The 15,325-nt window shown below is 34.9% G+C and overlaps 1 protein-coding gene across 1 annotated transcript; it reads left to right on the plus strand.

Annotated features, from left to right (window-relative positions):
* The first annotated feature begins 3,723 nt into the window (after positions 1-3,723).
* LOC149844621 (uncharacterized) lies at positions 3,724-5,547 on the plus strand. The gene is made up of 4 exons (XM_089997271.1): positions 3,724-4,162; positions 4,289-4,347; positions 4,732-4,813; positions 5,485-5,547. The coding sequence occupies exons 1-4, from the start codon at positions 3,944-3,946 to the stop codon at positions 5,491-5,493; spliced, it is 369 nt and encodes a 122-aa protein (XP_089853397.1). The 5' UTR covers positions 3,724-3,943; the 3' UTR covers positions 5,494-5,547.
* The last annotated feature ends 9,778 nt before the right edge of the window (positions 5,548-15,325 follow it).

The following is a 15,325-nucleotide window of genomic DNA, read 5'->3' on the forward strand; positions in this document are numbered from 1 at the left end:
TGGATCAATATCTCGATTAAATCCAAATTTAAGTAGGACTTAAATAAGACCCAAATCCATATTAGTTCCGATCGTAGGCCTTGGATCCAATCTGATCCAACTCCAAATATATTTCGATAAACTGCTTAATTTTTAAAAAATATGATTTTCGGATAAATCAGAAGTCAAAATCAAGAAAACAAGATATCGTTGGATTCATAATTATGAGACGCATCCAACGATATATTACACAAATATCAAAATTTGAATATTGTCAGAAAATAACCCAAATTTCGCTCAAACTTAAAGGTCGAAAATAAAGTTTTTTTTCACGTTTCGACCTAGTTGATGAGACCTGTGTCAAACCGAGACTCAAAAATATCAATTTAAAATTGAGGTTCAAACGATTTTTCTCCTAAACTTGGCCAAATTTTTGAAAATCTCAATTTTAACTAAGTGTGAAAATACGTGACATTACAGTCAGCGTGCTCCTTAGCCAATCAACGTGCTAAATGAGCCCAAGCCAGAATGTCAAGAGGTGAGCATTACCCTTGAACCCAGAGAGATAAATCATACATGTATGCGGCACTCATCACACCACTACGAGTCTCCTATTTATAGGGAGATTTGGTGGAGTTCCATAATAGACACCGATATATGTTTTAATGGACAATTATGATACCTCATAACTGTTTTATAACCCCTTAAACCCAAGAGCCATACTTATGTATGTCCCTTGATGTGCTCATGTCAATATGGGTCACATCCAAGTTAAACGATTTGATCCAAAATCCAACATTCTCCCACTTGACTCATTGACATGAAAAAATACTTTATCAAAATTCTATATTGTTATCTCGATTTAACTTTCATGTACGTTTACATGTTATCTTGTATCACTAGAATGAATTATGAGTCATGATGATGAAAATCTCTATATGAGATGTCATATTTTCACATAGTATAATACTATTTATTTTTAGTGTTTAGCATGTTAAGAATATCTTTATGAATAGGTTTGTCATTAACCCATTCTATTGGTGTTTTTAATATTGTTCTTCTGTTGTTCTTTTTTTTCAAATGAGAGATACTTTATACAAAATTGCACAAAAATCGTTGAAAATCAATTTAGTTTTATAAATATGATCACATGTAACCATAATGTATTGTCATATATAAGAAAAAATCAAAAAGACCATCTTCATTATATGTTGAGAATATAATCTCGGTGTTAGCCTTTTAGTAAGAGGATTTGCAGTCATTTCTTGCGTATCGATTTTATCAATACATACTAAATGATTATTAGTTCAAGAGTTTCATTATCACAAAAGGTTTTCAGTGGTCTCTCAATAGAGTTCACAACACCAAGATCCCTCAAAAAGCTTATAATCAATACGACATGAGATTGAATCTCGTTTAAATAAATAATTTTTGCTTTAATAGCTTTCATTTTTTTTTTTACTATTCTGCAATGAGAGATGACATCTCCAACATTCATATCCAGTTGTGATTACAAAAGCAACAGGCTAAGACTATTTGAGCACTCTTACTTCTTATATACAACCTTCTAAACATTCCACTTCTCATAAGCGACCTTCTAAATGCTCACACTTTTCATAAACAACCTTCTAAATTACTATTTTATTCTTTGTATGATTGAGAGGTTAAACACTCTATACAAGATTCATACCGAAAAGACAACCATGAGACCTTTTATTATTCACCTTTTTCTAAGGCAAGCATAATAGAGTCATTATCATTAGTTGAATTTCTTTTTTTTTTCTCGTAACATAACTGCAGGAGTTAAAGCTCCCTTTGTTTATAATTGATTACACAACCACCTATATACCGGTTGGTATTGAACTTACAATGTCTTATCACATGGCGATATGCACTAAATGCTCCTAACAAACAAGTAGAGTCCATATGGCTATCCTTAAGCCTTGTTTGTTTCACTCATGTAAAAGAAAGGCTTACATGAGAATGAGCATTGCTTTCTCAAGAATGCTGCAGCTCATGTGAAAGCGCATCCCCATGATTTTTAAAAGCTTTTGGAAATTGTGGTTGGAGCTTACCAATAGGGGCTCCACTTGTGTGACAGGAGCAGTTAGTGCACACCACCTTTTGTAGGGACGTTGCAAGTTAGAATCCCTATTATAATTGGTAGGGGTCTGCCTAAACCCAGCTTTCTTTGTCAAGAAAAAAATTTATGGTTGGATCTTACGTGAAATTAGTGAGGGTGGAAAAACAAATTAGTCAAGCACCATATATGATCTACCCATTAAGATAGACCCGATCTGACTCACTATATATTAATAGAAAGGGAAAATGGCAAAACTCTAAAGCTTTTCAAATTCAGATTCTTTTCTAATGAGTATCTCATTGGAGCCCATAAAAGTTTTACCCATCTACGATGAGCGATCAGTAAAAGTTACCAAGCTTATGAGATATCACAAGTTCAAAAGTTTACTCTCTAATGGGGCTGGTGGCTCAAAACCAATGAACTCAGTGAGTGATGGTTTTTTTGTTGTTCCAAAGGTAAAAAGTTCCATCACAGTTGCCCAATGGCAATGGCAATTGGCAAAGTCGGTTAAGAGTTACCCAAGAAAGTCAAATTGCACAATCTATGTACTAGGCAGCTCTGTGATAAATATAGCGTGATTTATAAAAATCTCACGATAATATCGTGAGAAATTGCCTGAAAGTTTAAAATGGAGATTTTCAAACCGTGACAAATATCGCCATATTTACGTTTTTAGCATATAGAAAACCCCCGAGGTTTTATTTTTAAATGTGTCCTATTTATATTTTCTTATAAAAATTATTATTATTTTTATTGCCAAGATTTTGCCGAAAAACACGATTTATGAAAAATTTCAAAATCTCCCGAGTTTTTGACTGCCAATATTTTGCCGTTTTAAACTTTTGTCGCCACGCTAGGCAGATGCATATTTTTTTTCTGAAGTTGTCATAGTTGGTAGGAGCTGTCAGTGCACGTCCCCTTGTGGTGGGACGTTGCAGGTTCAAAACTCCAGTGGTACGTTGAATAATAACCGGTGGGGTCTTACCTAATTCCAGCTTGCCTTTAAAAAAAAAATATCAGCTGTACCTGAAGGGGTTTTATCAATTAAAATTCATTTATTCAAGATTTGAAAATAGTTTTCAATCCATTTTATAATTCTTCTCGTTACCACTCGCGGGTAAATGATCCCATGAAATTGTACAATACGAAATGGCATAAAAAAAACTAATAACTAATTATCGAATCAAAAAATGTGGGGCTGGCAAATATTTTATCATCAATACTCCATAAATTAAAATGGCCATATCTCATATTCCTTGCAACAAAAATAAATTGTTTTTAATTTTTAAGTAAAAGGTTTACCATTTTTTGCAAAAAATGAAAGGAAAAAAAGATAATTTTCATCAGAAGAAATTGGCTGCCGATATTTACTCAAGAAAACGTTTCGTCACTATGCTCATAGCACCAATGTTTTCTGTCCTGATCAAAATCTGACTGGATCCATCTAAGACAGGCTTAAAAAAGGCTTTCTTCAACCGACTTTAGTTTTGATTTCATTCGATCCGAACCCAACCGACTTTAGTTTCTATTTGTAAAGCGTACTCGATACGCAATTACAAATCCCGACCAATTGAAGCTCAAAAGGCCCGCCAAGTGCCAACGGCCATCCACACGCTTATTAACGGGGAAAGTAAGCCATCGTTCACTCTCTATCTACTCCAAGAACAAGAACCAGAAGAGCGATGTCTCTGGAAGCTCTCGCGGAGCGCATCCTCGTCTTCCCTCTTTCCCCTCGAGAACCAGAGACGATCTGAAATTCTCGGTTCATTCGAAGCCCTAATCTCGTCGGCGGCGTCCTTCGTCGTCTGTCGACTCTTGTCGCCGTTCCCGCGAGGCTTCTGCTTCCGTTCCGCTCCGCCTCTCCACGCTCGGAGCTCTGCGATGAGCATCGAATCTAGGCGATTCGTCTCGAGATCTCCTTCGTTGTACACGACTTCTAGGCTGCGGAGCGGCGTCGTATGCTTCTTCTTCCGGAAGGAACCCGATAGGATGGATAATTCCTGGGAAAGTGCGGAGAGGAAGGACGATCGCGTCCCGTTTGTTCTCAACCTCACCATCGTGCTCTCTGGGTTTGCCTTCGGAGCGTACACGAGCCAGCCTGTGAGTTTCGCTGTGTTTGCCTGCTTTTTCTTTCGATTTTCATTTTTTCTTTCTCCGGTTTTGGTTTTTGTGGATCTAGTATGCGATTGTTTTGATCTCAGCGTGGTTTCTTTCTCGTTGAGGCAGGAGAACGCGGGGACGCGTGAGATTAATGCCGCGGAGTGCCAGACGGTGTATATCTCCGAGTAAGACAGTTTGATCGTTTACTATTTTCTTTTTTCCCAATCGATTTGTTTTTAGCATACGCACCGCCTAACGGTTGTCTTGACTGTAGTCAAATTCGTGTAGGAAATTCATGATCTATTGTCTCGATCTTCCTTTGGAATGATTTGTACTCAAGTTGTACTCAAGTTGTACTCAAGCTAGGTTGTTTCGATTGGTGAATTTTAGGGTTGTTTGTGTTTTAGATTTTGCATGTTCTCTTCAAAGAAGTTCTGGGTTAAGTTAAGTGATCTACTTGTGTTTTCTGTGAAGTTGACACTCTTTTGTAAATTGATTTAGCTGTTAAGAGAGTCTTGGATGCTTTCTTGTTTGTCGATTCTAACCCTTCAAAATATTTATCTGACCAGGCAGTTCCTTCGTGAGGTTTATGATGGGCAGCTATTTATCAATTTGAAAAAGGGTGTGGATTTGCCTGCCATGGATCCCTGGGTTGGTTCCTTTTCTCCTTTATCTTTATTGATTCATTTTGTTGAATCGGAGTTTTCTGTCTAATGGTTTTGGAGAATGTAGACTGGTCTAAAACATTTTCCATCTTTCTTTTATATTGAAGCTGATTTTGAGTTGATCAATATGATTGTGTTAGTAATTTGAGTGAATATTGGATGAGAAGTGTTAAAACTGTTGTGAAACCCAATGATCCTGGAAACTAGACATTGAGCCCTGCTAATTAACCTGGGTCAACATCTGCATTTTGATATCCTAAACAAATAGAATTATCTACCACAATGCACATTAACACCTACTCGGTCTTTGGACATAGAAAAACACTTTGGATGTAGTGATAGAAGATGAGGAAGAATCTTTACCATCTAGGGTAACTTCAGTAAGGCACTCAGACACTTTTTATGGTCATGAAGATGCTACATCTTTAAGATGCTTGTTTCTTTTTATCATGGCCTCATGTGGACAGTATATTCATCTCTTGATCATTAGAGAAAAATAAGCCATTAACACTGTTTGCTTGAGCTTTTTTGGTCAGTCTTTTTGATCAATTTATGTGGAACTTCTGGGTGGCTCTGGGCTATATAATGTTTTTCTCAAGGAAATGCTATCATGTGAAAATAGTTTCTAACAAATGCATTTCCTACACTCATTGGCAGTTCCAGTAATGTTCCATTTTGAAAATAATGCCACTTCTGATACAAAATTTCCTGGGAACAAGTGATCCTTTTGTAGTCATACAATATGACACTCAGGTTGTGAATAGCATGATGAAATGTGCGCAATTTTCACACTGTTGACTGTTCCTTCTCAGCACTAGCTGGTATGTCACTGAAACTCAAAATTAGTTTCCTTTTTGAATCAGAATTTTCTGGGTTCTGCAGAATTGCTTATTCACGTGCATGCTATTGGAAACATTTTGTTCTACGTATGTGTAACATGATTTATTGGGTTGCTTATAGTTTACCCTTGCCTTGTAATCTTAAGCTTGATTTTCTTAAACATAAAAGCTTATCATGTTTTTTCTGAAAATTTTGGTCATTAGAGATCAAATTCTCTACCTAGGGTTTGGGGCATCATTGTCTAACTTCATTTTATTATACTATTATAAATGCCTTTATCAAATGTTCTATTATCTATACTAAGAATGCTATTTATTGGATTGAATGTGATATCATGGTCAGTAAAACTGCTATCAGCTGAAGGGTCCATCTTGGCCATAAAAAAAAGGGGGCACAGTTTCCAAAAAATGGTACACTTGTGATTTGCACCCAACATCACAAATAAATCATGTTGGTCTTTACCATTCTCATGGTATTATATGTTATAAAAGTGTATGGTGCATGTCCATTTGACAGGCCTGAATGAAAGAGAAAACCTAAGTACCTTTTGTTTGGTAGCTTTACATATAGGAGTACATAGCCTTAAGGCTTGATCAGTCTGAATTGGCTTTGTGCTTGACCTGCTATATACCAGGTTATATGCTGGCATTTTGGTTGAATGGTTAGTGGTTATTGAGTTGGTTGATTATATCTGAGTTGCCAGTCATTATATGTGGATAATATTTTTCTGCCTGTTATGAGAATACACATGCTTGGGCATTTCCAAGAAACTGAAGTTGTATGAGCGTGTAAAATACACAGCTCATGACAGTTAAGTTTACTTCTCTGTTAAAAAAGAAGGTGCTTTTTCCTGATTAATATGCTGTGCATTTTATCAAGGATTGGTTGTTGCCAAAGTATCAAATTTCACATATAATGCACGTTGAATTTATGCACAGAGCAACACATACATAACAGCACATACCATGCACGTACACCAGATACAACTCTCATGATCCAGTGTCATGCAGATCATCTTTAGTTTCCCTTGACTATCTGCACTGTACCCCAATCCCAAGTCTAATAAAACCTATGCATGATTTAGGAAGTTCATATTTATCAGATGCAGGGATTTGTGTAGATCAGATATTTTCTAACCCCATACAAGGACCACTTGGAGTAGAAGAATATTATGTAGTTGTTTTTAACGATAGGTATGCATTGATAAGATATTTTTCTAGCCCGATACAAGGGCAAGTTGGAGTAGAAGAATATCATATCATTGCTGTTAATAATTGTTACGAGTCAGAAGTGATGGAGGCAAAGCTGATGGTTAAACTACAATTCTTAATTTTTTAAGGAAGGAAGATTATGGGAAATGTTAGCAGTACCCTTTATTACACTGCATCCAAAGCACTCATTGTCTAAAAGGGCTGCAATTTGATTTTGATTAATATTTAGTCATCGTTTAGTATTTCTATGATGACTAATAGTGTTTTCTTTGCTCCTCATCCAACAAGTACTATTATAAGTAGTACAACTACACAATGGTGGGGTAAAAAAAATAGAAAACTATGTCGGTGTGTACACTGTGTCGTGTTCAATTAAAACATGCATGAAAGTGTGAATGCCACAATATGATGTTCAACAACAACTAGTTATAATCCCTGAAACTTGAACAATGTATGCAAGTGTGTTGCGAGCATACTTTAATTTTGATGAGAGAATCGAGAACGTCCCTCGTCTTCCACAAGCAGTTTGATAACAGTTAGTATGAGACAAAACTATGCAAAATGAGATAAATAACACCACTACACAACGATGGGGTAAAAATACAAAATTTGCTTGTAATAGAAAGTTATGTTGATATTTATTTGGTCAAGAAACAATGTTTTTCAACTAGTATTCTGGTGATGATTACTATTAGAGATTGACCCAACGAAATGAGAGAAATAGAAGAGCTACAAAGTGGCTTGGTAAAGATACAAACCTATCCTAGTGTGAGAAAACAATAACACAACATTCACAATGGCATCTTGAACAACATGATATGTGAAAATGTGGGTGTCAAGATATGATGGTTAGTTACTTATGTTCCCATAAACTAACAATATAACAACTGTGACTTTTTATTATACTTTGATTCGTTTGAGCAAACTGAGTGGGCCTCTCATTTCCAAGAACAGGGAAAATCCCATCCAGAAAGACAAATTGCACGACTACATAATGGTGGGTTAAAAAGACCAAACTACCTCCGAAATATATTTCTATGTCGATTTATACATGTTGTCATCTTCAACAATAAGAAGCATAGTTGTACATATCGCACGATACTTATTGTTACTTTTGTGTTTTGCGATATGATACACATTCATATTGCGATATGAGTGTGTATCATATCCGTATCGGTTGTTTCATACGATACACCCACATATCGTACTATATCGTGCAATATAATATATATCACGATACAATGTCGGCGCACTTAAAAAAGGCCAAAAGTTTTTTTTTTCTTTTTTGGTTTAAAAGGGCTCTTGAGGGCCGAGTTCTTCATATGTCTAGAGTTTGTTAGAAGGGAACCCACACAACCTAAGTTTTGTGAGATTGATTTGTGGGCCGATTCGTGCGCAAGAGCGAGGGTTTTTGTGATTTTATCAAGGGTGGATTTTCACCATTTTCTGAATCAAGAAAGTGCGTTAAAGTACAAAATATTTATTCTTTGTTTTTTATTGAGTGTTTTTGGGGAAATGTGTGTTTGATGCTTATTTTTTGCTTCTTATTGAGTTTTTTAATTGGTTTTATTTTATTTTAGATCCTTCAATGTCGTCTTCACGTTCATATCATATTAGAGATGATCCTGCATGGCAATACTGCAGAAGCATTGATGATGTAACACGACTAGGGTTACCATTGAATTTGAGATGTTTGTTTTGTGGTGCTATTATTAGAGGTGGGTTGCATAGATTTAAGCGACATATTGTAGGTCAAGATCAAAATGTATGTCCATGTGATTCTCGATCTATTCCTGTAACTTTTTGTGCTGATGTTATTGCTGAAATAAAAGTAATTCGAAGAATTTTGAAAAAATGCAAAGATGAATGACTTCCAAAAATTGCTCAAGATTCTGAAAATGATGATGATGATGATGACCTACTTGCTAAAAAAAATGACCCAATATAAAATGATCATTGAGCAACATTTGGATGCAGAACTCAAGAAATGCTATCCTGATGTTTGACAAATAGGCTCTAGAAGATAGTTTAGTTTTAGGATCTTTATAGTTTAGAACTTTAGAACTCTAGGGATAATGCTTGGCATGCAAAACGATGGTTAAATGTAATGTTTTTAGTTGTCACAAACTCTCATTGGTTAAATGTAAGACTTTAATTGTGTTTAAAATCTAAATTATGTAGTTGTCTTTTATTTACATTGTCACTTATTTGTTGCATGGTTTGTTATTAATTTAAATTATGTAGTTGCCTTTATATGTGAATTTATGGTTGCATTTTTTGCAATTCATCATTGTTTCATATGATATGCTTTTGTTATAATTTATGCTAAATATTTTTGATTTTCTGCATTTTGTTTGAAATTTTTGTTTTTTTTTATTAAAAATTTAAGATACTATACAATACAGTGTTACTTTGGGCCCGATCGATACAAGTAACGATATGATACTTATAACCTTGATAAGAAGTGTGAAAGTGTAAATGATAAGATATGATGTTAAGCAACAAGTGCTATTGTAATGACTATTATTAGAGGTATACCCTACGAAATCAAAAAAGAGAAGAGCTATACAGTAGCGGGGTAAAAAGACAAACCTACTCCTGAAGAAAGAGATAAATAGTATGATTACCCAATGTTAGGGTAAAAAGATAAAACTACCCTTGAAATTGATTTCTATACTAATGTATTCATCGTGTCTTGTTAAAAAAGAATAAGTGTGGAAGTGTGAACAACATGATTGATGTTCAGCAATAAGTACGTTGGTGATGGCTGTTATTAAAGATTGACCTCACAAAATGTGAGAAATAGAAGAACTACAAAGTAGCAAGGTAAAAAGACAAACATACCCCTACACGAGAAAATGTTAACAAGTTATTTGTGCACAATCTTCAACAAGATGAAATGTAAAAGTTCGAGGGACAAGATACGATATATAATTATTTATAATCACGGGAACTCTAACAACGTATGCAAGTGGGTTACGAGCATACTTTAATTTTGATTAACCAACCAATAACGTCTCTCGTCTTAAAGAAGTAGTTTCTTATAAGTTAGTGTGATACAAGTTGGAGTAGAAGAATATCATATCATTTATGTTAATGATTTTTTGGGTCAAAAGTGATGGAGGCAAAGCCGATGGTTAAATTGCAATTCTTAGTTTTCTACGAAAAAAAGATTATGGGAAATGTTAGCAGTACCCTTTTTACAGTGCATCAAAACACTCATTGTCTAAAAGGGCTGCAATTTGATTTTGACTGATATTTAGTCATTGTTTAGTACTTCTATATTGACTAATAGCGTTTTCTTTGCCCCTCATCTAACGAGTATTGTTATAAGTAGCACAACTACACAATGATGGGGTGAAAAGTGAAAACTACTTATTAAATAGAAAACTATGTCGGTGTGTACCATGTGTCGTGTTTAATTAGAACATACATGAAAGTGTGAATGACACAATATGATCTTCCGCAACAATTGTGTTGCTGATAGCCATTGTTAGAAGTAAGAGAGGTACACGGTGGTGGGGTAAAAAGGCAAAGCTACCCTTATGTGATAGAACAACATCATGACATTTATAATGCCATCTACTAAAAAATCAAATGTGAAAGTGTGAGTGACAAGATCCGATGTTCGGGCATTAATAATTTTTGAAACTCTTACAATATAACGCGTCTCGTCTTTCATGAAGGAACAAAGAACCATGTTTGAGCATACACTAATTTTGAAGAAGGAACCCAAAACGTCTATCATCTTTATCAAGTATTGTGATAACAGTTATTAGAGACAAAACTATGTGAAAGGAGATAAATAGCACCACTACACATTATCGGGGGAAAAGACCAAGTTACCTTTGTATTAGAAACCTTTGTCGATTTTTATTTGTTCAAGTTCCAATGTTCTGCAACAAGTATTTTGCTGATTATTAATATCAGAGATTGACCCAACAAAATGGGGGCAATAACAAAGTTACAAAGTGGCTTGGTAAAGATACTAACCTATCCAAGTTTGAGAAGATAATAATACGACATTCACACTACCTTCTTGAATAACAAGATATGTGAAAATGTGGGTGTTAAGATACGATGTTTAGTTATTTATGTTCCCATAAACTAAGAGTATAACACATGTGACTTTTGACCATACTTTGATTCGATTGAGCAAACTAAATGGGTCTCTTGTCTCGAAGAAGTGCTTTTATAATTTCTAGTCTGAGAAGAGCCCTTGCAGGAAGAGATTAATTCACGACTACACATTAGTGGGGTAAAAAAGCAAAACTACCTCTGAAATATATTCTTTGTCGATATATACATGGTGTCTTGTTCAACAATAAGTGTGGAAGTGTGAATGACACAATAAGATGTTTAACAATAAGTAATATTGTGATTGCTACTACTAGCGGCATACCATTCAAAATCAGAAAAATAGGAGAGATACACAGTAGCGGAGTAAAAAAAGAACTTACCCTTGTATTACAAATCAATAACAAGCCATGCATAATGCCATTGAATGGTCACTTGTCTCCAACAAGTACTTTGATTATAAATAGCACGATTCCACAATGGTGGGGTAAAAAGACCAAACTACTCATAAAATTGATTTCAATATTGATACTTACATCATGTCGTGGGCAATTAGAAGTGTGGAAGGGTGAATGACAAGATAGATGTTAAACAATAATTACGTTCGTGATGACTGTTTTTAAAGATTGACCACACTAAATGTTTGAAGGAGGATATATGTAAGGTGATGGGGTAAGAAAACAAACCTACCCCTATGTTAGAAATTATTAACAAGGCATTCATGATGCAATCTTTAACAAGATGGAATGCGAAAGTGTGAGTGACAAGATATGATATATAGTTACTTACAGTTTCTGAAACTTGAACAACGAATGCAAGTGGGTTATATGCATACTTTAATTTTGAAGAGGGGATCTAGAACGTTTCATCTTCAACAAGTCGTTTAATAACTATTAGTATTATGCAAAACTATGTGAAGGGAGATAAATAAGACTACAACACAATGATAGGGTAACAAGATAAAATTTCACTTGAAATAGAGAGCTTTGTTGATGTTTATTTGGTCATGATAAGATGTTCTGCTATCAGTATTATAGTGATTATTATTATTAGAGATTGACCCAACAGAATGGAAGAAACAGAAGCGGTACAAAGTGGCTTGATAAATATACAAACCTATCCTGCTTCGAAAAGACTATAACATGATATTCACAAAGCCGTCTTCAACAACATGGTATTTGAAAATATGAGTGTCAATATACGTTGTTCAGTTCCCTATAATCCCAAAAATCAATAATATAAATTTTTTGAGCGAAATGTGCGGGCCTCTCTTCTCCAAGCTGTGCTTTTATAATTGTTAGTATAAGAAAAGGCCCTTCAAAAAGCGAAATTACATGACTATACATTGGTGGGGGTAAAAAGACAAAACTACCTCTAATGAATGTTGTTTGAGTTTGACAAAACGAAATGTGAGAAACAGGAGAGCAACAATGTGGCGGGGTAAAAAGGCGAACCTACTAGAGAAAACATTAACAAGGCATTCATGATGCAATCTTCAACAAGATGAAATATGAAAGTGTGAGTGACAAGATATGATGTATATTGATTATCCTTGTAACTCTAACAACGTTTCCATGCGTGTTGCAGGCATACTTTCATTTTGATGAGGGAATAAAAAATGTCTCATCTTCAATAAGTTGTTTGATAACAATTAGTTTGAGACAAAACTATGCAAAAGGAGATAAATAACTGCACAATGATAGGGTAAAAATACGAAATTACACTGAATATAGAAAGCTATGTTGATATTTATTTGGTCAAGGTACAATGTTCTGCAACTAGTATTCTCGTGATGATTACTATTAGAGATTGACCCAACGAAATGAGAGAAATAAAAGAGCTATAAAGTGGCTTGGTAAATATACAAACCTATCCTAATGTGAGAAGACAATAACACGACATTCACAATGCCATCTGGAATAAGATGATATGTGAAAATGTGGGTGTCAATATACGATGTTTAGTTACTTATATTCTTATAAGCTAACAATATAACATGTGTGAGTTTTTACCATACTTTGGTTCGTTTCAGCGAACTAAGTGGTGATCTTGTCTCCAAAAAGTGCTTTTACAACTGTTAGTATGTGAAAAGCCCATTCACAAAGAGATTAAGTGCACGACTACACGGTAGTGGGGTAAAAGGCAAAACTACCTCTAAAATATATTTCTATGTCTCTTGTTCAACAATAAGAAGTATGAAAGTGTGAATGACAGGATAAGATGTTCAACAACAAGTAATATGGTGATTGTTACAACTATCCGCACACCGTTCGAAATCAGAAAAGTAGGAGAGCTACAAAGTAGCGGGGTAAAAACAAAACTTACCCTTGTATGACAAATCAATAACAAGCCATGCATTATTGCACTGAATGGCCACTCGTCTCCAACAAGGACTCTGGTGATAAATAAGACGTTTTCACAATGGTGGGGTAAAAAAACAAAAGTACCCATAAAATTGATTTCAATATCGATATTTACATTATGCCATGTTCAATTAGAAGAAGTGTGGAAGCGTGAATGGCAGGATAGATGATAAACAACAAGTACGTTGGTGATGACTTTTGTTAGAGATTGACTAGACAGAATATGAGAAAGAGGAGAGATGCAAGGTGACAGGGTGAAATTGATTTCTATACTAATGTATTCGTCGTGTCGTGTTCAATGAGATATGATGTTAAGCTACAAGTGCTATTGCTATGACTATTATTAGAGGTATACCCTACGAAATCAAAAAATCGAAGGGCTATACATTAGCGCGGTAAAAAGATAAACCTACACTTTTAGAAAGAGATAAGTAGTATGACTATCCAATATTGGGTTAAAACGATAAAACTACCCTTGAAATTGATTTCTATATTAATGTATTCATCGTGTCGTGTTGAACAAGAATACGTGTGGAAGTGTGAACGACACGATTGATGTTCAACACTAAGTACGTTGGTGATGGCTGTTATCAGAGATTGACCTCACGAAATGTGAGAAATAGGAGAACTACAAAGTAACAGGGTAAAAAGAAAAACATATCCCTACATGAGAAAACACTAACAAGTTATTTGTCCGCAATCTTCAACAAGATGGAATGTACAAGTGCGAGTGACAAGATACAATGTATAGTTTGCATATAATCCTTGAAACTCTAACAACATATGCAAGTTGGTTACGAGCATACTTCAATTTCTATTAACCAACCGATAACGTGTCTAGTCTTCAACAAGTAGTTTGATATAAGTTAGTATGATACAAGTTGGAATTGAAGAATATCATATCGTTGATGCTAATGATTGTTATGGGTCAAAAGTGATGATGGCAAAACTGATGATTAAATTGCAAATTCAAGTTTTTTTACGGAAAGCAGATTATGGGAAATGTTTGGAGTACCCTTTGTTATGGTGTATCCAAAGCACTCATTTTCTAAAAGGGCAGCATTTTGATTTTGATTGATATTTAGTGATTATTTAGTATTTCTATGATGACTAAGAGGGTTTTCTTTGCCCCCTCATCCAAGAAGTACTATTTTAAGTAGCATAACTACACAATGGTGGGGTGAAAAGTGAAAACTACTCATGAAATAGAAAACTGGGAGGGATTGACCCAACAAAATGGGAGCAATAACAGAGTTACAAAGTGGTTTGGTAAAGATACTAACCTATCCAAGTTTGAGAAGATAATAATACGACATTCACATTACCTTCTTAAACGACATGATATCTGAAAATGTGGGTGTCAAGATGCGATGTTTAGTTATTTATGTTCCCATAAACTAACAATATAACACGTGTGACTTTTTACCATACTTTGATTCCATTGAGCAAACTAAATCAGACTCTTGTCTCGAAGATGTGCTTTTATAATTGCTAGTATGAGGAGAGCCCCTGCAGAAAGAGATTAATTGCACGACTACATATTAGTGGGGTAAAAAGGCAAAAGTACCTCTGTATTATATTCTTTATCGATATATACATGGTGTCTTGTTCAACAATAAGTGTGAAAGTGTGAATGACAAGATAAGGCGTTCAACAAGTAATATGGTGATTGCTACTACCAACGGCATACCGTTTGAAATAAAAAAAATAATAGAGCTATACAGTTGCAGGGTAAATACCAAACTTACCCTTTATGACAAATCAATAAAATGCCATGCATAGTTCCATGGAATGCCACGTGTCACCAACAAGTACTCTAATGATAAATAGCATGATTCCACAATGTTGTGATAAAAGTACAAAACTACCAATAAAATTGATTTCAATATCGATATTTACATCATGTCGTGTTCAATTTTAAGAAGTGTGGAAGGGTGAATGAGAAGATATGATGTTAACCAACAAGTGCTATTATAATGACTATTGTTAGAGGTATACACTACAAAA

Source organism: Nuphar pumila, chromosome 2 (genome assembly GCF_984573655.1).
Source record: "Nuphar pumila chromosome 2, dmNupPumi1.hap1.1, whole genome shotgun sequence".
Taxonomy (NCBI): domain Eukaryota; kingdom Viridiplantae; phylum Streptophyta; class Magnoliopsida; order Nymphaeales; family Nymphaeaceae; genus Nuphar; species Nuphar pumila.

Bases quoted from the DNA above. Each gene is read 5' to 3' on its own strand.
- LOC149844621 (XM_089997271.1), top strand. From the start codon at position 3,944: ATGAGCATCGAATCTAGGCGATTCGTCTCGAGATCTCCTTCGTTGTAC. The intron at 4,163-4,288 runs GTGAGTTTCGCT...TCGTTGAGGCAG, and splicing joins GAGCGTACACGAGCCAGCCT to GAGAACGCGGGGACGCGTGA. The intron at 4,348-4,731 runs GTAAGACAGTTT...TTATCTGACCAG, and splicing joins CAGACGGTGTATATCTCCGA to GCAGTTCCTTCGTGAGGTTT.